Here is a 25,343-nt window from a genome sequence, read left to right on the forward strand (position 1 = left end):
ACACTTTATACTACCAGTGGCACACATTCAATTCCTGCCACTGTCTGCATATTTTTACATTCTCCCTGGGGTTACCACGTGGGTTTCCTACCACGGTCCAAAGGTGTACCAGTTGGTAGGTTAACTGGTCATTGTCAACTATCCCATGATTAGGCTAAGGTTAAATCAGAGGTTGCTGGGCAGCGCAGCTAGAAGGGCCAGAAGGGATTATCCTGTGTTGCATCTCAATAAATTAAAAAAAATGTTACTTACTCATAGGGAATGAAGTTTTGGAATATCAGCAGAAATGAGTCTGATTTGGCCTTAAACCAACTTCAAGGATCTCAGTTATAGGGAAAGGCTGAATAGGTTAGGACTGTATTCCCTAGAGCTTAGGAGAAATAGGGGAGATTTGATGGAGATATACAAAATTATAAGGGTTATAGTTAGGGTAAATGCAAGCAGGCTTTTTCCACTGAGGTTGCGTGAGACTAGAACTAGAACTACAAGTCATGGGTTAAGGGTGAAAGGTGAAATGTTTAAGGGGAACACGAGAGGGGAACTTCTTCAGTCGGAGGGTGATGAGAGTGTGAAACGAGCTGCCAGCATAAGCTGTGGATGCAGGCTTGGTTTCAACATTTAAGAAAAATTTGGGTATGTACATAGATGGGAAGGTATGGAGGGCTATGTTCCAAGTGCAGGTCAATGGAACTAGGCAGAATAATAATTCAGCACAGAATAGATGAGCTGAAGGGGCTGTTCTGTCCTGTAGTGTTCTATGACTGTACGCTCCTTTAATTGCATTGTTCCCTTATACATTGAACCGAAGTACTGGACAATTAATCTCCATTCTCGCTAGGTACCATACTGCAGGATTTTTTGCACCTACATGATCATACTCTAATAATGATGGCAAAACAGTTACAAAGAGGATAGGAAAATTGCAGAGAAATTAAAAACACAATGCATAAAATTGTTTTACTGCATTTTGTGAATCAACGATCAGCCCACTAACATTCAAATACGCAGTTAGGAATTAACTGCAAACACCTTCATTCCAGTGCGCTTCTGAGGATTTATTCAATGTTTATGGCATCCTTCAACATTCTGGAAAATGTCACCAGTAGGAAATTGGTGAATGTACTAAAATATTTTTAAAATCACTCAAACTCTCACACTTCTCATGCAATTCTAACTTCTAGCACACAAAATGATACCCACATAGAACCTGGAGTGTACCTTTGTTTACAAGAAATCCTTGATGTTTAGATCTGCTAGAGGATCCTTGGTTGCAGGTTTCTTGGGGCTCTGAGTAGCAGGCGTTGGGCTTGGGGAAAGCTATCAAAGCAGATACCAAAGGAGGCAGAAAAAGCAGCAACACAGTGAGGCCAAGAGATTAGAAAGGCTTATATCATCACATGCACAATCTGCTCAAACATGTTAATATAGTAAACGCATTTATAACTTTCTTCTTGAAAATATTAATGAAGACAAGAAATGCAAGCAGTGTTAAGCACAGAGTTTGGCAAGAAACAGCAATTCCTGTATATTTATCACAAATATGCATCTGACATAAAAGATTCAACTAATATCCAGACAATTAGATTTCGGGATACTATCTGTATTCTGAGATATAATCATGTCTAACATATTCACTGCGTGATTAAACAATTTATTGTCATGGAATGGCTTCCATCTTAATTATAGCCAACTTAAAGCTAATGTTCTGACATTTCTCTCTGTGTAGAAACAGAACACTGAAAGCTTTTAATCCTGATTATTTCAACTCTTATCACAGATAGAATAATGCTCCTCAAAATGTAAAACAAATTTCTGAATAGAAGTGTCAATATTGAATAAATATTTGTACTTAATCTAACAGTCCTTTGTTCCCAGGTTCTTTAAGGTTGTCATAGCCGGAGTGGGGGTAGGGGTGGTATTAGGAATAAGGTCCCACTACCTATTAAATGCTCCCAATGGCATGCATTTCAAATAGCCTCTGACAACCAGGTCCAACTCCTGGCCTTCTGCCTGGTGGTACCATTTCTACTGACAAGAGAAGGGGCAAAGGAGGTTTAGAGGCACCTTAAAACCAGTCACTTTGGGCATATGGGAGCTCATCAGCCGTGGTAGGCAGCTAATCTAGAAAGAAAACTCTTGATTTGTTGCCTTGTGGCTATACCCACTTATGCAGAAGGCTTCGGGAGTAAATGCCATTGAAAAGTCCGGAGTTGGAGTCCCTAAGGCAGTCCTACATTGAGTTCCACGCTGACTAGCAGCTCTTGCAATACCACTGTGACAAACTGCATTGGTCTTTGCTGTTTCTTTGGACTGATTAGCTGTGTGGAGAGGGGGTGGGGGGGGGGGCTGCTGGACGGGCACCAGTTTGCTCTCCATATTGAACTGCCCTGGCTTGCATATGTGTAGACAGCTAGGAGGCAACATCCATGGTCAACCCCAACCAACCGAGGGCCCTTCTGTTCCCATATCACGCACTTAAAAACTAAAATGGGAAAATATTTCTCTAATTTGTAAAGTAAAACAGCTCAAAATAATAGATCTTTAAGGGATATTAGGGCAGTGTTGGAAAATGATACCAAGATAGATCAGCTGTGATTGTGATGAATACTGGCACAGGCTCAGAGGCTGGATGGCTTGCTCCTTCTTGTGCGTTCTGTGCCCTTTGCGACAATGTGAAATACACTTTCACAACAGATGCTCAAGGCCTCTGTACATTTCAAACACATTGCTATAGAGTTGAAATCCCATTCAGAAGCTAATTCTTTTCTTAAAAAATACTAATCTGGATAAACAATGATTTCAATATTGAAAAATGATGTTTTCAATTTTTATAAAAATTAAAAGCCATGTATGTTGTGCTTGAAAACCACAGGCAGAATATTCAGCCTCTTCAATACTTTGAGAAGTTAACTGTACACATTTATAATTATTATAATCTCCTGTGAAAAGTATTGATAAGTGTTAATAATTAATAATAACCCGCTGACTAAAATTTAGAGAATATAGTGGGAAAGTGCCCAATTAAATTCACCTGTTTTTCTTCTGTTCATAAAATGTACTTAATACAAAAAATTAACCTAGGTGATTGCAGCTAGAATTACACATCACTTCAGCTGACTTAGAGGAGAGAAGCAAGCAAAAGTCTCAAGAGTGAATGTTAGTTGGCTCTAATGGTGAAACATTAAAGTGCATTGGTTACAAGCAACGAAGCAGATGAGATAGTTATGTTAAAAGTAGGGGAGCAACCTCAGGGTAGTGACAAGAATATGACAACACTTCAGCTGAAATTAGTTTGCAGGACAGCACTGCAGCCCATGATGTTGTGCTTAACGTTGGGTGCCAAGGTAGCGTGTCAATCAACTTGACACTATTACAACTTGAGGTGCCAGAGTTTAGAAGTTCAACTCCAATGTCATCTGTAAGGAGTTTGTCTGTTCCTCCCCGTGAACACATGGGTTTCCTCCAGGATCTTCGGCTTCCTCCCTCAGTCCAAAGATGTACTGGGTAGTAGGTTGTCTTGTGATTAGGCTAGGGTTAAATAAGTGGGTTGCTGGGTGGTGGGATTTTATAAACTTTTGTCTCCCCTGCGACTTCACTACTCCAGAAAAAACAACCCAGCTTTATCTAATCTCTTGTTATAGCACATGGCTAATCAAGAACCTTTCTATCTCTGCCTTAAATACACCCAATGACTTGGCCTCCACAACCGCTCGTGGCAGCAAGTTCCACAGATCTACCACCCCCTGACTAAAGTAGTTTCTCTGCATCTCAGTTCTAAAAGGACGACCTTCAATCCTGAAGTTGTGCCGTCTTGTTCTAGAATCCCCTACCATGGGAAATAACTTTGCCATATCTTATCTGTTCAGGCCTTTTAGCATTCGGAATGTTTCTATGGGATTCCCCCTCATTCGCCTGAACTCTAGAAATACAGCCCCAGAGCTGCCAGACGTTCCTCATACGGTAACCTTATTCCTGGAATCATTCTTGTGAATTTTCTCTGAATCCTCTCCACATATAGGCACATGAATGTGAGGAAAATGGAAGGACGTGCACATTGTGTACACAGAAGAGATTAGTTTAGTTGGCCGTCTGATTACTAATTTAATTGGTTTGGCACAATATTGTGGGAAGAAGGGCCTATTCCTGTGCTGTACTGTTCTCTGTTCTATTTCAATGGTACTGAAATAAGTATATTCTATTGAAAGGAAAATATTCTGGGATGCCATAGATCATTAAAAAGTGATTAAAAATCCAAATACTCCTTCGGTACCACAATAAAATTTAAGAATGATTGTACTTTCAAGTGCCTGGAATTGAGTTTTGCTAATACAAAGTCCAAAATAAGAATACAAAAAAAACAGCAGTTATTTGATAATTTTGCCTTCAGAGTTTTGGATAGACAGGGAATGTGTTGGAAATTTAATGCATACACAGTACCATCATTATGGCACACAGAACTGAAAATAATAGGAAGTTCAACTTCCTTGTGTTCCTAACACACATATCTCCAAACTTATTCTACTTGCAACAAAGCTCTGGGTAAGTTATTATACTAGTAATCTCCTTCACTCAGTAGGAATATGTTGCTCTGTATTTAAGGTACAAACAATACAATCAGCAGTGGATCAAGCAGCATCTATGGAAATGGATAAATAGTCATTGTTTTGGGCCGAGACTCTTCATCAGTACTCATGAAGGATCTCAGTGAAGATCCTGATGAGGGTCTCACCCCGAAACATTGATTGTTTATTTATTTCCATAGATGCTGCCTCACCTGCTGAGTTCCTCCAGCATTTTGTGTGTGTTACTCTGGATTTTCAACATCCGCAGAATCTTGTGGTTACAATTAGCAGTGACCAGCTTAACTCCCAAAATATCAAATATAACATGAAAATGTATACTTCTGTTGCTATCAGATATTGCTTGTGTTAGCCCTTTGACAGAAATAAAGACATTGTTGACTGACCATGAAACATTCTGATATCCAAATATTGTTTATGCTATTTGTTTGATAACTCTTCCATGGACAGTCCCAAGCCTGGCTGCAAAAGGAGGAGAGTTGGACATGGGGCTAGCTTCCCCATACTGTAAAGGCCCAGAGCTACAGAAATGCCAACAGAAGACCTCATCCTTTGGAGAGAAAAAAATCTTCAAAGATGGGCTACACTTGGGGAAAACTTGTAAAGTTGTCAGCAGCCTATGCCCCAGTAGAATGAAAAGTAGCTGTTTTATAGAAATAAAGACCTTGCTGACCAAATGTGAAACATTCTGACATAAAAGTACTGTTCATGCTAGTCATTTGATAGATATAAAGACCTTGTTGACCAGCCATGACATGTTCTAATCATAAAGCTTACCGGTGGTCCAGCTCCGAATGCTGGTCTCATCATAGGCTGAGGGTACATCATTGGCTGCTGAGGCATCATGGGTACATTTGCACCTGTAGGTGGCTTAGATGGAAATAATATTAAGTATTTAATTGCATAGGACTTAGCAAACATTACAAAGACATGAACAACTTTTTCTTAATCTGACAGAAGTCAATACTAGCAAAAATAAACCATGAAATAAAGTAAGTTTTAAGATCAAGACTCCACAAAGGTTCTTCCACTTACCATCCCAAATCCAGGGACTGGTTGAGCACTAGGTGCTGGCCCAACTGGAGGAACAACTCCCTACAATGTACAGAAGAGTAGGTGTGAAATAGGTGGAAGGAAATTATTTAAATTTTGTTTAATTTTCCAAATAATGCAGGAAAATAAATCATCTCTGGCGTGGTCTCATTTTATTGATATTGGTCCAAGATTACTCCAGCATAGCACAATCCTCTGATTATCCATAATACATAGAATGATACAACACCATGCAGGTCCTTCGGCCCAATGTTGTGCCAACTTTTTAAAACATGACCTGAATTTGTGGATGATAGGGATCCCCGCTGGCAAGCTGCACCTTCATTCTCTCAATGCTTCACCTGCAAAGGCCAACGAATCACTGAATGGTCACAGCACCGGAGGAAGTTGTGCTTGCTGGATAGAACAGCCAAGTTCTATCTCTAGTAATATCTGCCTCCTTTTTGGCATTGAATCACAACATTTTCTCCACCATACACTTAGCCAGATCCTTGTTTTAAGCCAATAAGACTCATGTCTGTTATTTTTTTTTAATGTATCCAACATCTCCTTCCCTATTAATTTAGGAGCATCCACTTCCCTGGTGAAGGTGGGTGAAAATACACATTTAGTACCTTAACAGTGTCTTCAACATCCATATGCAATTTCCCAATTTTTGTCCTTGTCTCATTTCTCTATGTACTACCTATAAATGCCTTTTGAACACCTGAACTTGCAGCTAATCTTTTCTCACATGTCCTTTGCCATTTGAATTTTCACTTCCATTCCACTTTGCAATCAGGTGTGACTCTTGCTGATTTTTACAACTTGACACTTATCACATGCAGCCTCTTTTGCATCATCTTTCTCTTGTGTCATCCAGAAAGCTCTGGATCTGTCCTTCGTTTGGACTTCATAGAAACATAGAAAACAGTACTGAGAAATATGCCTCAAGTGTCCCTGAACCTTCACCTTCACCATTGTTCTGTCCAAATGCTTGAGGGTCAGTCTTTGGCTCCGAGTGCCTCTGGCCACATCTACTCTTATTGCATGGAAACTGGACTTCATCTAATTATTTATTTTTACTTGGGATTGCTCCTTTTCTACAGCAAACCTAAATCTAGTGATCACAAATCCTAATTGTTCTTCTACAGACACGTGTGCACTTGACCCACATTGTTCCCTACTCAGAACCAGTAATATCTCCTACCTTGTTTAAACCTGAAATATACTACCATAGAAAATTGAAGTTGGTTTTAACCTCTGAGGGAAGATGAATGTATTTGTTCACGTATGAGGAGCATTTGAAACCTCTGGGTCTGTACTTACTGGAGTTCAGTAGAATGGCGGGGGGGGGGAAAGAGATCTAATTAAAACCTATTGAATATTGAAAGGCCTTGATAGAGTGGACCTGTACTTACTGGAGTTTCATAGAATGAGGGGATTGGGATCACATTAAAACCTATTCACGAGGATGATTCCAGGAATGAAAGGGTTAACATATGAAGAGCATTTGGCAGCTTTGGGCCTGTATTCACTGGAAATTATAAGAATGCGGGGTGATCTCATTGAAACCTATCAAATATTAAAAGGCTACATAAGGTGGATGTGGAGAGGATGTTTCCTATGGTGAGGCTATCCAGAACTAGAAGGCGCGGCCTCAGAATTGAAGGGCAACCTTTTAGAACAGAGGTAAGGAAGAATTTATTTGGCCAGGGTAGTGAATCTGTGGAATGCTCTGCCAGACTGCAGTGGAGGCAAAGCACATGGGTTTATTTAAAGCACAGGTTGATAGATCCCTAATTGGTCAGGGCATCAAAGGATATGGCAAGAAGGCAGGTGTACGGGGTTGAGTGGGATCTGGGATCAGCCATGATGGAATGCAGAGCAGACTCCATGGGCTGAATGACCTAATTCTGCTCCTATGTCTTATGGTCGTATGAATATTGAAAGGCCTTAATAGAGTGGAATTGGAGAGGATGTTTCCTATAATGGTGGAGTCTAGGACCAGAGGGCACAGCCTAGAATACAAGGATATCCCTTTAGAACAGAGATGTGGAGGAATTTCTTTAGCCAGAGTGGTGAATATGTAGAATTCATTCCCATAGTCAGCTGTGGAGACTAAGTCATTGGGTATATTTAAAGTGGAGGTTCCTAGGTTCTTGATTAGCCAGGGCTTCAAAGGTTACAGAGAGAAGGCAGATGAATGGGGTTGAGAGGATAATAAATCAGCCATGATGGAATCTACAGCAATGAAGTGCTTTGAGAGGTTGGTTATGGCTAGAATTAACTCCCATTTCAGTAAGGGCCTGACTCACTGCAATTTGCCTATCGCCACAATGGGTCTGTGGCAGATGCATTCTTATTGGCTCTTCACGTGGCTTTGGATCACCTAGATCAGCGGTCCCCAACCACCAGGCTGCAAAGCATGTGCTACCGGGCCGCGAGGAAATGATATGATTTGGCGATATGAGTCAGCTGCACCTTTCCTCATTCCCTGTCACACACACTATTCAGCTTGAACGCACGCGAGGTCATTACCCGCACGTCATCCATATCAGCGATGGAAGGAGATCAACTCCTCGAGCTTGCAAATGACGGCAGGCTGAAAAGTATGTTTGACATAACATCTCTGCCGGCATTCCGGATCAAAGTCAAGGCTAAATATCCTGAGATAGCCACAAAAGCACTGAAAACATTGCTTCCATTTCCAACATATCTCTGCAATGAATGCAACGAAAACTAAATTGCGGAATAGATTGGACATAAGGAACCCCCTTCGGGTATTGCTGTCTCCCATCACCCCTCGATGGGACCATCTTGTTGCAAGCCCAGGGCTCCCACTGATTCAGCGATATTGGTGTGTTGCAATGATTTTATATGTTCATACGGGGAAAATACATGCTGCGGGTTTAATATCCAAACCTTACTTAAAATGTGATGATGCTATTGACTTATAAGTGACTTAAATAACCATATAACAATTACAGCATGGAAACAGGCCATCTCGGCCCTTCCAGTCCGTGCCAAACGCTACTCTCACCTAGTCCCACCGACCTGCACTCAGCCCATAACCCTCCATCCCTTTCCTGTCCATATACCTATCCAATTTTTCTTTGAATGATAATACTGAACCTGCCTCAACCACTTCTACTGGAAGTTCGTTCAACACTTACTTCAAGCTCCCCTCTCCTCCGCTGATAATTGACATTATTTATATTCATGCAAGGAAAATATGCGCTGTGTGTTTAATATTAAATTCGTTAGATAAACCCTTTTAGAAACAAAATTGAGTGCATTAGCCACTTATCACCTATATTCCGGTTGTGATTAACACCCCTCCCGAACAGAATCGCCAAAAATGATTTGTAGAAAAAAAATCAGCACATACATGCATGCACACACAGGTGACTGTGCAAGGCTTCATGGTCATTGTAGTCTTTCTCGGGATAAAGGCAACGTATTTGACTGCTACTCTTGTCCGTTGGCAACCCTCCCTGCCCCCCCCACCACAGGTCGGCCAGTCCGCAAGAATATTGTCAATATTAAACCGGTCCACAGTGCAAAAAAGGTTGGGGACCCCTGACCTAGATAATACAATTTCCTATGTCAGGATGCTGTTTATTGACTTCAACTCAGCTTCTAACACAATCATTCCTATCAGTTCTGATTGAAAAGCTCCAGAACCTGGGCCTTTGTACCTCCTTCTGCAACCGGATTCTCGACTTCCTAACCAGTAGACCATAACTTGTGCGGATCAGAAACAGCATCTTCACCTCACTGACAGTCAACACTGGAGTACCTCAGGGATGTGTGCTTAGCCTACTGCTCTACTCTCTCTACACCCATGACTGTGTGGCTAGGCACAGCTCAAATACCATTTACAAGTTTGCAGACGATACAACCGTTGTTGGCAGAATTTCAGACTGTGATAAGAGGGCGTACAGGAGTGAGCTATATCAGCTAGTTGAGTGGTGTCAAAGCAACAACCTTGCAGTCAACATCCAAGAGACCAAAGAACTGATTGTGGACTTCAGAAAGGGTAAGACAAGGGAACATGCACCAGTCCTCATAGAGGGATCAGAAGTGAAAAGAGTGAGCAATTTCAAATTCCTGAGTGTCAATATCTCTAAGGATCAATGCAGTTACAAAGAAGGCATGACAGCTACATTTGATTAGGAGTTTGAGAAGATTTGGTATGTCTCCCAAAACACTTGAAAATTTCTACAGATGTACTGTGAAGTGCATTCTAACTGGTATGGGGGGAGGGGGGTGCTACTGCACAGGATCGAAATAAGCTGCAGAGAGTTGTAAACTTAGTCAGATCCATCATGAGCACTAGCCTCTGTAGTATTCAGGACATCTTCAAGAAGTGGTGCCCATCACCAAGACCATGCCTTATTCTCATCAGGAAGAAGGTAGAAAAGCATGAAGGCACACACTTAATGATTCAGGAACAATTTCTTCCCCTCTGCCATCGATTTCTGAATGGACAGTGAAACCACCACCACCTCACTACTTTTCTCATTTCTATGCACTACTTATTTAACTATCTTATACACACACACACACACATACACATATATACACATAAACACACACGTGTATATATATATATATATACACACACACACACACATACACATATATACACATAAACACACACGTATATATATATATATACACACACACACACATATGCATACATATATACACTAATTCACAGGGTTTTTTTTTCTATATTAGACTAAGATATAGGAGCAAAAGTAGGCCATTCAGCCCATCGAGTCTGTTCCACCATTCAATCATGGCCTGATCCAATTCTTCCAGTCATCCCCTCTCCCCTGCTTTCACCCCATACTCTTTATCGGGCATTGCATTGTACTGCTGCAATAAAGTCAACAAATTTCACAATATATGCCGGTGATATTAAATCTGGTTCTGATTCTGAGGAAAATGGCAAGATACAGACATTGTGTAAGCAGAAGAGATTACTAATTTAATTGGATCAACACAACATTGTGGGCCAGAGAGCCTATTCCTGTACAGTCCTGTAAACACTCACAGACCTATTAGGAAATGCTTACTGCATTGTATAGCTGATCACACACTTTCTACAACTTCCTCTACCTCAGCAGCAACAAACCTCGGACCTCCCTCAATTTTCAGGCAGTTAGATGTCTATTATACATCGAGAAACATTCTAGTTAAATATATTTCACAAATGTCTGTAATAACTGATATGCAATATGAATGTAGCAAAATCTGCATTTGATTAATAAACAACATAACTCTTGTTAAATTCAGAATACAGCACAACTCTTTCATCAAGCAAGTGAATTCTGAGCAATATCAGAGAGGCTGGAAAATGCAGGCATGTAGTTATACCAAAAATAACAAGCCACCAATCATCTCAATAAACATCCATCTTATTGGGCCCACACATTAACCATCTGTCAGTTTTGACTAAATAACACATTTTAATAAATTTGCTTCCCCCACCCTGCCACCCCCAGCCTGGAAAAAGGATCACACACAAAATGCTGGAGGAACTCAGCAGGTCAGGCTCATGTGGGGATAGTCAATGTTTTGGGCCAAGACCTAAGTCTAACTGTTGCCTGACTTGTTAAGTTGCTCCAGCATTTTCTGTGTGTTGCTCAAGATTCCAGCATCTGTAGAATCTTGTGTTTATTCCCAAATCCCATTAAATATTTAATAGCATATTTCAGCATGTTTCCATCAAATCAATGGATTTTTATATGAGCTTGTTCCAAAGTCACTTCAGGCAGTTATGCAAATAGATTCTTCCAGGTTGGATCAGTAGATTAATGCAAGTTCTGCAAACTGGTGATTGAGTAGAGACAAAAACTTAAAGTCCTGTCAACCATGACTGGAAGATAGAAAGTCAGCAAAATGTGCTTTTAATTTTGAACTGTGGTAAAACAGGGAATTTAAAATCTTGTTGAATACATTATTTTGATTATAGCAAATGACATAGTTTGATCAAACATCATTTAATTACATTTCTAACAAGATACTCTGTTGCAAAAATTAAAGAATACCATTTGATTGCTGGGTGGAACACCTGCTGACCAAGCTGTTGTGGGAGCAACTTTCGGTTGCCAGTTCGCTCCTCCAGTCAATTTCTTTTCAGAAGCATTCCACTGAAGGTCACTCCTATAATGATAGCACATTTACAGTTAAAATTAGTTTGGCTATACATAGCCCAATCGTGGAAATATGTGAATCACATGCAATAATTTGCATTTATTTTTAAGATCTGATACAAACATAGAACTACATATGCACCCATGTGACAAACGGAACAATAAAATTCAATTCTAATTGCAACTGAGTAAACCGTAACTTTATTAGTTTTTATTATATATAATTCTTTATATTGAATGTTGAATGTTTTTAGTTGAATGTTGCGATCTGACTAACACACCACAGCAAATTCCTAAAACAGGTTGAGTACCCCTTATCTGAAGTGCATGGGGCCAGAAGTGTTTCAGATTTTGGAACATTTCATGAGATAGCTTGGGATCACCATCATTTATGCGCTACCGGTAAGCAGTCTTTTACTTACACATGCTCATCACATACATGTAGAAACACAGAAAAACTGCAGCACAATATAGGCTCTTCGGCTCACAAAGCTGTGCCGAACATGTACTTACTTTAGAAATTACCTAGTTACCCATAGCCCTCTATTTTTCTAAGCTCCATGGACCCGTCCAAGAGTCTCTTAAAAGACCCTATCGTATCCGCCTCCACCACCGTCGCCGGCAGCCCATTCTATGCACTCACCACTTTCTGCGTAATTACCCGTGACATCTCCTCTGTATCTGCTTTCAAGCACCTTAAAACTGTGTCCTCTCATGATAGCCATTTCAGCCCCGGGAAAAAGCCTCTGATTATCCACACAATCAATGCCTCTCATCATCTTATACACCTCTATCAGGTCACCTCTCATCCTTCGTTGCTCCAAAGAGAAAAGGCCAAGTACACTCAACCTATCCTCATAAGGCATGGTCCCCAATCCAGGCAACATCCTTGTAAATCTCCTCTACACCCTTTCTATAGTTTTCACATCCTTCCTATAGTGAGGTGACCAGAACTGAGCACAGTACTTCAAGTGGGGTCTGACTAGAGTCTTATAGCTGACCAGAGTTCTTACAGCTATATGTACTTAACAGTAAAAATGATTATATACCATTAATATAATGAAAACATAATGTGTGCAGAGTAACAAAAGCAGCACAGGAGCATCAGGAGAATACCTGCATTAGTTGTTGAACAACAGCAGGCTTTCAGTCTCCACCTACGATGCCATGTTTTGATCAAAAGGTTACAGTACACTATATTAGTATTTTAACTTTTTTTTAGGCTCTATGTACTGTATATAAACAATCAGCATTGTAGACTTGTTCTGGTGCTAGATTTTCATGATTAGCAGATGCTTTAAAATTTTAATGCCATGCCTTTTCTTAAATTTCTGCAACCCCTGCTGAATATTCACAATTACCTTCAATTTCAGTTTGTTGTGATAGATTGCTTGTTTCATGGCCAGCATGCCATTAAGTGGCATATGTTCCCTCCTATGCTGAAAATACCTGATTGAGATCTTCATTTTTCTCTTTATGTTTTTCTATTTTTCATTAACTTCTGTTCATTACACATGTAAGATCATTTTTCAGAACTGTCTGTAGTACACAGAGACCTGTGTGGCACCTGGGAACCTTTCCAGCACTTCCTAGAATTTTCCATTTGTGACATCAGGTCAGCGCTCAAAAGAAAAAATTCAGATTTTGGAATGTCAGATAGGGGCATTCAACCTGTACATGCATATAAATGTATATGGCAACTACATGGGATTTATGGGCCGAATTCAGACAGTGGGCCCGAGCCTGAAAGCAAGGAACAAGCCAACATATGGCCATTGCTGGGTGTAGACTTTGAGCAGATTCGAAGTTGCAAATCTGAAGTGAGCCAGAGTCGAGGCGGTGGGGCCTGTGCCTGAGATGAGGAACAAGCCAATGTTTGGCCAATTTAGGCGCCGGGCCAGAGTGAAAAGGTCAAGTGTTGGGACCAGAAGCCAGGGACAGGCCTGTGTTCAGCTCACTGCTCAGAGAGGTTCCCTTGTCTCTGCACTGAACTGAGACTGTGGCCTGCAACTAAAAAAAAACTCCAGGGTCGGCTGTGACTGTCTTTGTGGCCGTGGACTCACTTTTGTGAACTTTAGTTCTTAATGTTATTTGCTTACTTTTTATTGTTTGCATGACTTGTTCTTTCTTTTTGTACACTGGGTGTTTGATGGTCTTTTTTTAATGGGTTCTATTTGATTTCTTTGTTTTGTGGCTGCTTTAAGGAGATGAATCTCAAGGATGTACATTCAGTGCCTATCAGAAGTATTCACCCCCTTGGAAGTTTTCATGTTTTATTGTTTTACAACATTAAATCACAGTGGATTTAATTTGGCTTTTCTTTTACACTGATCAACAGAAAAAGACTCTTTCATGTCAAAGTGATAACAGATCTCCAGAAAGTGATCTAAATTAATTACAAATATAAAATACAAAATAATTGATTGCATAAGTATTCACCCCTTTTAATATAATACACAAAATCATCACTGGTGCAGCCAACTGGTTTTAGAAGTCACATAATTAATTAAATGGAGATCACCTGTGTGCAGTCAAGGTGTTTCAATTGGTTGTTGTAAAAATATACCTGTACCTGGAAGGTCCATCTGCTGATGAGTCAGCACCCTGGTGAAAAACTACACCATGAAGACAAAAGAACACTCCAAGCAACTCCGCAAAAAGGTTATTGAAAAGCACAAGTCAGAAGATAGATACAAAAAAAAAATCCTAGTCACTGAATATCCCTTGGAATACAATTAAGTCATTCATCAAGAAATGGAAAGAATTTGGCACAGCTGTAAGTCTGCCTACTGCAGGCCGTTCTCAAAAACTGAGTGACCATTCAAGAAGGGGACTAGTGAGGGAGTGTGAGGGAGGCTATCAAGAGACCAATGATTACTCTGGAGGAGTTACTAGCTTCAGTGACTGAGATGGGAGAGACAGTGCATATAACAACTGTTGCCCAGGTGCTTCACTAGTCGCAGCTTTATGGGAGAGTGGCCACTGTTGAAAAAAACTCACATAAAATCTCAGCTAGATGTTTGTAGAAGTCATGTGGGAGACTCTGAAGTCAGCTGGAAGGAGTTGTTATGGTCTGATGAAACCAAAATTGAGCTTTGTGGCCATCAGACCATACACTACGTTTGGTGTAAGCCAAACATCACACATCATCAAAAACACACCATTCCTATCATGAAGCATGGTGGTGGCTGTATAATGCTGTGGGGATGCTTCTGTGCAGGAGGCTCTGGAAGGCTTGTGAAGGTAGAGGGTTAAATGAATGCAGCAAAATGCAGAAAGATCCTGGAGGAAAACCTGATGCAGTCTGCATAACTGCGACTTGGGAGAAGATTTGTTTTCTAGCAAGACAATGACCACAAGCATAAAGCCAAAGCCACACAGGAATGGCTTAAAAACAACAGAGTTAATGTCCTGGAGTGGCCAAGTCAGAGTCCAGACCTCAATTCAACTGAAAATTTTTGGCTGGACTTGAAAAGGGCTGTTCACTCACGATCCCCATGCAATGTCAGAACTTGAGCAGTTTTGTAAAGAAGAATGGGGAAAAATTGCAGTGTCCAGATGTGTAAAGCTGATAGAGACCTTTCCACACAGACTCAAAGGTGTTATTGCTGCCAAAGGTGCATCTACTAAATACCAACTTGAAGTGGATGAATAGTTGTACAATCAATTACTTTGTGTTTTACATTTGCAATAAGTTGAGATCACTTTGTAGAGATCAGTTTTTTCTTTGACACGAAAGAGTCTTTTTCTGTTGATCAGTGTCAAAAAAGCCAAATTAAATCCACTGTGATTCAAGGTTTTAAAACAATAAAACATGAAAACTTCCAAGGGGTATGAATACTTTTTATAGGCACTGTAGTATACATACTTTGATAATAAATGTACTTTGACATTTGAAATAAAGTTGATCATTGACTTAAAAAAATCCTACCAGATTAGAAATACGGCAAATGATTTTAAGTTGTACTACAACTAAGCCCATTTCATTGGCTTTGCCTTTCAATTTGTCTAATCAGATCCAATCATAACAGTTCTTCATCTCATCATGGACAGCAGATCTTTTAAGGAAGACTGGCATCCCCACTTCTAAACTGATGCCCTTTCCCCACAACACCCCTCCCCTCAGGAGATCTGACTATTCTGAAGAAACAACAAGTCATCCAGCTAGCCTCATGTGTGCTGTTCTGTTCAATTTACCAGAGAATAAAATTTTTGCTTGTTTAGATTGCAAGATGACTGAAGATATGGTACACCTTTCTAGATTTCCAACAACTACAGTTTCGAACCTTTCTGTAAATGAAGACATGAAGAAGAAACTCACTCGCTCTGCTCATGAACTGTTTGTCCCACTCCCATCAGAAGCATCCATGCCAGAACACCAGACTCAAAAACAGTTTCTTTCTCCAAGCAGTAAGGCTGATCCACACCTTCACCCACTAACCCACCACCAACCTCCATGACTTTATCACTTCCTGTCAGTCACCTTATGTGCAGACACTCGTGTACCCAGCATTACTTTGTGTACAACAATGTATATAAGCTATCTTGTGTACTTACATTGTGTTTTTTTATTATTGTGTTCATGTGTGTGCTGCATCCGATATGAAGTAACAATTACTTCATTCTCCTTTACACTTGTGTACTGGAAATGAAATTAAATAATCTTGAATGATGTTTGTTCTCTTCCACTTCCACTCCCCTGTTTTATCAGATGAAACAATACCACACACCTTGCATCCTAGGATAGTAACTAGAACGTGCCATCATAGTGAGAATCCACACTTAATAATTTACCCTTGGCCATTTCCCATTCCGTTATCTGGTTTTTGCTCTTTTATACTATTTGACTTTCAGTGAGGTTACATAAACACTAAAGATATCACCCCTCTTGATCCCCTGTTCAACATTCGCATTTCTTCCAACTAAGCATTGGAAAGACCAAAATGAAATGACCAAATCTGACAGGCTCAGTTTGTCTGTCAAAGATCACCACTGTTACATGCCTCAAGGAGATCTTTTTTTGTGAGAATGATGTAATGGTCTTTTGGAGGTCACCTGACATGATTTTCCCATCGATGTGAGGTCACATGATGACATGTGCACCATGGGTATATAATGGAGACCCCAGGTGATACAGTTATTTTTTAGTTTGTAGATTTCCAGGTAGAACGTGCTGCTGTGTCTCCATTTCTGTTGCGTGTTTGTTTTTGTAACGCAGTTTCATTTTAAAAATGGAGTGTTGCGTTCTGTTGCAAGGTACAATATTCCTGGACTAGAAATTTTTGCTAGATGTGCTGATTTACCTTATTCCAGCAGTAGAAGGGAGAGTGAAGACTTTATCGAAGTACAGGACCAAAGGATTGACAGGAGTCGGCATCTTCGGCAGTTTAACAAAGGATCGACCTTACTGAGTCTTCGTTGAAGGAGTAGTGACCTGCATCGGAGATAACTCTTGCCAAAAGAGCAAAGAGTTCATGCAAAGGTTTGCTCTCTAGAATTTAAGGTCAGTTGTTTTAAACTGTTTATTTACTGCATCATGAATCCTTTGAACAGAACCAGCAGGAAAGTCACGTCTGTGAAGAAATCCTTCTCCAGAGAAGTCTCTCCCAATTGAATGTATAAATCTGTTGGACTTTTGAATATACCATTTTAAGAACTATATCTGACCTTATCGCTTTAAGAACCAGTGCCGAGTGACAAGTTGTTGAACGGCTGCATAGCGGTTAATTTCTGGTTAAAGTTTTCGTTTGTTTTTTTTTATCGTTTATCCATGTTTAATAAATGTTTGGTTGTTTTTATATAACCTGTCTCGATTGATATTCATTGTTGCCGTTTACGTAACACCCACCTTCATTCTTCGAACTCCTGTAATTAGTGTGCATGTGGGAAGGCCTACCTTACTGACACAAATTAGTCTTACATTTAGCATTTAGCCATATGACCCGCAGAGTGCTAGGAAGCCCCACTCCCATTGTTGCTGGATGCAAAAACTGTGGGATTATTTACTAAGATTTAAATATCTTAGCTATTCAGTGATATTTAAAAAGAAAAACAGCAAAATGAAAAAGAAAACTTCTTAAAACATACAAAACATAAATTACAAACATTAAGACCAGTATAAATTTAGGAAGTAGCTTAATTGCCCCTTTGATTTATATCCACAGCTTTACAACCGCTATCTGTTGACCCTGTGACTAACTCCATCCTACCACAGGCACAGGATCTCAGAGTTCAATAGTTCAAAGTAAATTTATTATCAAAGTACATATATGTCACCCTACACTACCCTGAGATTCATTTTTTCTTCTTTACTTATTTAGAAATACAGTGCAGAATGGGCCCTTCCAGTCCAACATACTGCACTGCCCAGCAACTTACCTATTTAACTCCAGCCTAATCACAAGACAATTCACAATGACCAATTGGAATTGATTGTGAACTTCAGGAAGGGCAAGTTGCAAGAATACACACCAGTACTCATCCAGGGATCGAAAGTGGAAAGGATGAGCAGTTTCAAGTTCTTGGATGTCAATATCTCTGAAGATCTATCCTGGGCCCAATGTATTGATGCAATTACAAAGAGGGCATGACACTGGCTATACTTCATTTGCAGTTTGAGGAGAATTTGTATGCCACCAAAGACACTCACAATTTTCTATAGATGTACAGTGGAGAACATTCTAACTGGTTGCATCACCATCTATTATGAAGATACCACTGCACAGGATCGGAACAAGCTGCAGTAAGTAAGCCTGCTCCATCATGGGCACTAGCCTTCCCAGCATCAAAGGCACCTTCAAAAGGCGATGCCTCAAAAAGGTGGTATCAATCAATAAGGACTCCCATCACCCAGGACATGCCCTCTTCTTATTGCCACCATCAAGGAGGAGGTACAAGGAGCCTGAAGACACACACACTTAATGTTTCAGGAACAGTTTCTTCCCCTCCACCATCAAATTTCTGTATGGATAATGAACCACCAAATACTTCCTCAGTACTTTTTCCCTCTGTTTTTGCACTACTAATTTATTTTTATATTGTAATTTATAGTTTTTATTTTTATATATTGAAATCCACTGCTGCCACAAAACAACAAATTTCACAACATATGCCAGTGATATGAAACCTGATTCTGATTCCATTTAACCTACTAACTGCTATCTCTTTGGATTGTGGGAGGGAACAGGAGCACCCAGGGGAACCCACAAACTCATGAAAAGGATTTATAAACTTCTTACAGAGGGTGCTTAAATTGAACACCGAAGTCCGACGCCCCAAGCTGTAATAGTGTCACGCTTACCACTATGCTACTGTGGCGTCCACGCTACGCTACACTACACTACCGTTTCTTGCAGGCTTTCACAGTAGAACAGAGAAATACAACAGAATCAATGAAAAACTACACAAAAACAAAGTCAAACAAGGGCTTTGTGTGTTATTTCACCATTATGAGAACCATGAAATCTCAGCAAGGTGGAACTCTGCTGCAAGCCTCCACATGAACATTCTGAACCTAAATGTCGGACAACAAGCACAACGTGGCATCTTCCACAACCACTGTGCCCATGTTGCAAATTTCACCAGTTAGGCTCCCCTGTCAGCTTCTTGGACTGAACAAACCCATTCATGAACAGTTCTTCAACATATCCAAGTGAAAATACATCCTTCTGCACAAGTCCCTTCAAGACCTCACTCACCCTCTCCTCTGTACCTTCTCTAGTATTTAATACTCAGAACTTCCATTTTCTTGTTAAAGTCAATACATTTTTCACAGAAATATGTATATTACCAAGGTTCTAAATGGAACTTTACTTACTTCTTTCCTGGAGTTGGAGAAATGCCAAGGTCTGCCATCAGAAAGAAATATCAAAATAAAAATTAACTGGACTTGGAAATGGTCATTATTTTATTTAATGTGTTATATTTAAACACAAACTACATGCTTATGGACACGCATTATATAATTATTACATCAAGTCAAAGAACTTGAGAAAACATTTTGTATTATATTTCTTAGGGTTGTAATTAATAGTTTTTTTTATAAGTACTGCATTGCTATGGCAAAATAAATTTCATGACAGGTCAGTGATATTAAATCTGATTCTGAATAAATCTATCACTTATTTTTTCTTAAGTCACAACACTATCCCTTTGCTATCTCTAAAAGAATTCCCAATTTAAAGATACTTGGGGAAAAAATACACAGCTCTGAAGCAGACTGAATAAGCCCATAAGCTCTGTGCAGAGAGATTCAAGAAGAACCTGATCATAAAATTTGCAGAAGAAACAGGTGAATTGATTATGGGGAGCAAGGACATGGCAGACCAATTGAATAATTACTTTGGTTCTGTCTTCACTAAGGAGGACATAAATAATCTTCCAGAAATAGTAGGGGACAGAGGGTCCAGTGAGATGGAGGAACTGAGTGAAATACATGTTAGTAGGGAAGTGGTGTTAGGTAAATTGAAGGGATTGAAGGCAGATAAATCCCCAGGGCCAGATGGTCTGCATCCCAGAGTGCTTAAGGAAGTAGCCCAAGAAATAGTGGATGCATTAGTGATAATTTTTCAAAACTCGTTAGATTCTGGACTAGTTCCTGAGGATTGGAGGGTGGCTAATGTAACCCCACTTTTTAAAAAAGGAGGGAGAGAGAAACCGGGGAATTATAGACCGGTTAGCCTAACGTCGGTGGTGGGGAAACTGCTGGAGTCAGTTATCAAGGATGTGATAACAGCACATTTGGAAAGCGGTGAAATGATCGGACAAAGTCAGCATGGATTTGTGAAAGGAAACTCATGTCTGACGAATCTCATAGAATTTTTTGAGGATGTAACTAGTAGAGTGGATAGGGGAGAACCAGTGGATGTGGTATATTTGGATTTTCAAAAGGCTTTTGACAAGGTCCCACACAGGAGATTAGTGTGCAAACTTAAAGCACACGGTATTGGGGGTAAGGTATTGGTGTGGGTGGAGAATTGGTTAGCAGACAGAAAGCAAAGAGTGGGAATAAACAGGACCTTTTCAGAATGGCAGGCGGTGACTAGTGGGGTACCGCAAGGCTCAGTGCTGGGACCCCAGTTGTTTACAATATATATTAATGACTTAGATGAGGGAATTAAATGCAGTATCTCCAAGTTTGCGGATGACACGAAGCTGGGTGGCAGTGTTAGCAGTGAGGAGGATGCTAAGAGGATGCAGGGTGACTTGGATAGGTTGGGTGAGTGGGCAAACTCATGGCAGATGCAATTTAATGTGGATAAATGTGAAGTTATCCACTTTGGTGGCAAAAATAGGAAAACAGATTATTATCTGAATGGTGGCCGATTAGGAAAAGGGGAGGTGCAACGAGACCTGGGTGTCATTATACACCAGTCATTGAAAGTGGGCATGCAGGTACAGCAGGCGGTGAAAAAGGCGAATGGTATGCTGGCATTTATAGCGAGAGGATTCGAGTACAGGAGCAGGGAGGTACTACTGCAGTTGTACAAGGCCTTGGTGAGACCACACCTGGAGTATTGTGTGCAGTTTTGGTCCCCTAATCTGAGGAAAGACATCTTTGCCATTGAGGGAGTACAAAGAAGGTTCACCAGATTGATTCCTGGGATGGCAGGACTTTCATATGAAGAAAGACTGGATGAACTGGGCTTGTACTCGTTGGAATTTAGAAGATTGAGGGGGGATCTGATTGAAACGTATAAGATCCTAAAGGGATTGGACAGGCTAGATGCAGGAAGATTGTTCCCGATGTTGGGGAAGTCCAGAACGAGGGGTCACAGTTTGAGGATAGAGGGGAAGCCTTTTAGGACCGAGATTAGGAAAAACTTCTTCACACAGAGAGTGGTGAATCTGTGGAATTCTCTGCCACAGGAAACTGTTGAGGCCAGTTCATTGGCTATGTTTAAGAGGGAGTTAGATATGGCCCTTGTGGCTACAGGGGTCGGGGGGTATGGAGGGAAGGCTGGGGCGGGGTTCTGAGTTGGATGATCAGCCATGATCATAATAAATGGCGGTGCAGGCTCGAAGGGCCGAATGGCCTACTCCTGCACCTATTTTCTATGTTTCTATGTTTCTATACCACAGTGGTGGGGCTCATCAGCAAAAATGATGAAACAATGTACAGGGAGGAGGTCAAACACCTAGAGAGCTGGTGCAGGGATAACAACTTGATGCTTAATGTCACCAAAACCAAGGAGATGATCGTCGATTTCAGATGGTCTCAGCATGAGCACACACCCCTCAGCATCAGCGGCTCCACAGTGGAGAGAGTGGAAAACATCAAGTTCCTTGGGGCGCAGGTCTCGGACAATCTCACCTGGTCCAGGAACACCACTGGGATTGTGAAACGGGCCCAGCAGAGATTGCACTTTCTGAGGAAGCTTAAACAAGCATCACTCCCCACTAACATCTTAACTACATTCTACAGAGGCGTGGTTGAGAGTGTGCTGACCTTTTGCATCACAACCTGGGGTACTCCAGCTGCAGTGCTGTCGACAAAAGAGCCTTGCAGAGGGTGGTTAGGGGAGCAGAGAAGGTTATTGGGGTCCTCCTACCTTCTGTCCAAGACCTCTTTCAGAGTCGATGCCTCCAGAAGACACGGTACATCATTAAAGACCTCTCACACTCTCTCCATGAACTATTTGTTCTTCTGCCATCAGGCAAACGTTACAGGAGCATCAAAACTAAAACCACAAGGCCTCTAAACAGTTTCCTCCCACAGGCAATCAGACTGCTGAATAGCTGCTCCACCTGACTCTGCTTTGGACACTCTTAACTTGCACTGGACACTTATAACTGATTTTAACTGATATGTGGCTGTTGTGTTTTACTATTTATTGTTATGTTTATTATTTAGTGTTGTGTTTGTTATGTTATGATTGCACTGCCCCTGAGAAACGCTATCTCATTCTGCCCTGCAGAGCTGATGTGTGGTTAGAATGACAATAAAGTTTTTTGAATCTTGAATCTTGAATATCTGTGTCAGCTCTTCCAAATAATTAGCGCCAACTCATTCGTCCACCTCTTTCCTTTCTCTTGGCCCTTTTTCATCTTGTCCCCTTTTCAAAAGTAATGCAGACTTAGTTTAGATCACCTGGTGAAGTATCACAAATGATAACCCAAGCATTTTTTGCTGCCAAAGAATTTCTTTGGATAGTCTACTTCTTTTGGCAAACTTAAATGTCCCCGATAATTACTGATCCTTCATCCATTTGAAAGTTTTCTCTTTTTCACAACTTATGTGACTTTAAATATCCATCTCAAGTTTCCTTTTCAGCCTTTATTGCTGGAAAGGAGAAAAGCACAGACTCGATGGGCCAAATGACAACCTTCCATGTCATAAGAGAATATGGGAAGATGAATGTAATGCAACTAGAACCACAAGGATACTTACTGCGCCACTAATTTGGTTTTCTGACCTACACAATTGGAATAATAATTAGTTGCGTCTTGAGTTACATTATTTTAACTAACACAAATTTAACTAAATACCTTAAGGGCTTCCCCTGTATTTTACATTTTAGCTAATTGGACATAATTACTTCATAATGTGGTTTAAGTTAGATTTATGACTGTAATCTGGATACTATTAAGTGGTAATTTTGGACTTTTTATTTGGCTACCACTAAGCTAACGCAGTGCAGTTACTGACCTGTTGTCAAATGCCTTCTATATCATTTAGCAGCTTCACAATGATTCCTCAAAAGATTTATAAAGAAAAAACAGGTCTTAACACTCACTGCCCCTTTTATGTCTGTGGTAATCATCTCAAGCCTGGATCCAACGGCTATCAATTTTCCTACCGGTGGAAAGTTTCTTTCTAGGGGCATAATTAATGTCCTTTAACATCCTCTCTTTACCTCCTTGCTCAATAAGGATAAAATTTCTACTTTTTTTTGCATTACTATCTAAACCTATCAAATAATGAAAGGCCTAGATAGTGTGGATATTGAAAGGATGTTTCCAATAATGTGGGAGTCTAGGATCTGTTCTGATGAAGGGCCTTGGCCCAAAATGTTGGCTGTTTATATCTTTCCATAGATGCTTCCTGACCTGCTGAGTCCCTCCACCATTTTGTATGTGTTACTCAAGATTTCCAGCACCTGCAGAATCTCTTCTGTTGATAATCTAACTCAAAATATTCTTCAGAGTTATCTCATACTAGTCACTGCACTCAAATCAATGTTACTTAGAAACTTAAACACTTGTACTCAATCAATTGGATGTAATTTTTTTGTATTTTCTGTCAAATCACATCCTGTTGTTTTTGGTCAGCCATTTTTTTTAAGTGAACTATGTAGAAGAGTTCAAACATATCCAGTTCCTTACAACTTCAGTACCACTGACAGGAAGGTTAATCACAGCTGGCTGCAGATAAAATTTTGCAACTTTATACAACTTCAGATATTATCAATATTTCTTGTACTTTAGAAATGAAAACAGAAGCTTGTTATAAAACAGATCAACGTACTTCCTACAAGGTTTGCAAGAGAAGAATCAAGATCACTCCCCAAGCCTTTTGTCGGCTGTGGTGTTACACCTGTTGTTGGCATTGTTGCGAGCGTTGCTTGATTCTGGGATGCCACTGTTGGCATTAGAAGATCACCTAATCCATCAAAACCTGACAAATAAAAAGGATTAATAAATTGGAATGAAGAACGCAGCAAACAATATTAAAAGATAATTGCTCTCTTGCTCCACCCTTCATACATAAAGATGTGCAAGTTTATCCAAAACTGCCTTTAGGGTACACAACAATCAGAAGTGTAGTGAATATAATCCTTTAATTCTGCTTGAACATCTCTTGGAAATAATTACTCTGTCATTGCACACCATATCCAAACATAACATACACTCAGTGGCCACTTTATTAGGTACACCTGTACACCTGCTTGTTAATGCAAATATCTAATCAACCAATCACGTGGCAGCAACTCAATGCATAAAAGCATGCAGACATTCAAGAGCTTCAGTTGTGGTTCAGACTAAACACCAGAATGGGGAGGAAATACGATCTAAGTTACTTTGAATGTGGAATGATTGTTGGTGCCCAACGTGGTGGTTTGCTATCTCAGAAACTGCTGATTTCCTAGAATTTTCACAGATAATGATTTCTACAGTTTACAGAGAATGGTGCAAAAAACAAACTAAAAAATCCAGTAAGCAGCAGTTCTGTGGGCGAATGACCAGAATGGTTTAAACTGACGAGAAAACGACAATAACTCAAACAACAGTGGCGTGCTGAGAAGCATCTCTGAACGCACAATGTGTCGAACTCTGGGCTCCACTCCTGTATATAATCAATTGGCCAAAATCAAAGCATCTCTGCTGAAACTTATGATGGATGCATTGACTCATTACAAATGTGAGAAAGAAAACACATTGGTGTCAATCTGATAATAGTGCAAGGAAGTACTCAGGCATTTAGGTAATTTAGTTTTAATTTGAAAATGCACCTTAGAGAATAGCATTTGTAACTTGTCAGTCAATTAGAAACAAAATGCACACAGCAACAAGCTTATATCATTGAATAAATGAAGCCAAGTCACAATTAAGGCAAAAACTCACC

The 25,343-nt window shown here is 40.3% G+C and overlaps 1 protein-coding gene across 10 annotated transcripts in view; it reads right to left on the bottom strand.

The window, feature by feature from the left end:
• snap91a (synaptosome associated protein 91a) overlaps positions 1 to 25,343 on the bottom strand; it is a 204,328-nt gene that overhangs the window by 13,985 nt on the left and 165,000 nt on the right. For 8 of the 10 annotated variants that reach the window (XM_063040866.1, XM_063040865.1, XM_063040864.1 and 5 more), the window contains 6 exons: positions 24,246 to 24,395; positions 19,596 to 19,626; positions 11,675 to 11,789; positions 5,616 to 5,675; positions 5,358 to 5,450; positions 1,219 to 1,317 (listed from right to left, as the gene is read on the bottom strand). In XM_063040866.1, coding sequence (XP_062896936.1) covers positions 1,225 to 1,317; positions 5,358 to 5,450; positions 5,616 to 5,675; positions 11,675 to 11,789; positions 19,596 to 19,626; positions 24,246 to 24,395 — 542 coding nt within the window. In that variant the 3' untranslated portion in view covers positions 1,219 to 1,224. The remainder of the gene's footprint in view (positions 1 to 1,218; positions 1,318 to 5,357; positions 5,451 to 5,615; positions 5,676 to 11,674; positions 11,790 to 19,595; positions 19,627 to 24,245; positions 24,396 to 25,343) is intronic. The other 2 variants (XM_063040868.1, XM_063040869.1) reach the window with 2 other exon arrangements.

Source organism: Mobula hypostoma, chromosome 2 (assembly GCF_963921235.1).
Source record: "Mobula hypostoma chromosome 2, sMobHyp1.1, whole genome shotgun sequence".
NCBI classification, from domain to species: domain Eukaryota; kingdom Metazoa; phylum Chordata; class Chondrichthyes; order Myliobatiformes; family Myliobatidae; genus Mobula; species Mobula hypostoma.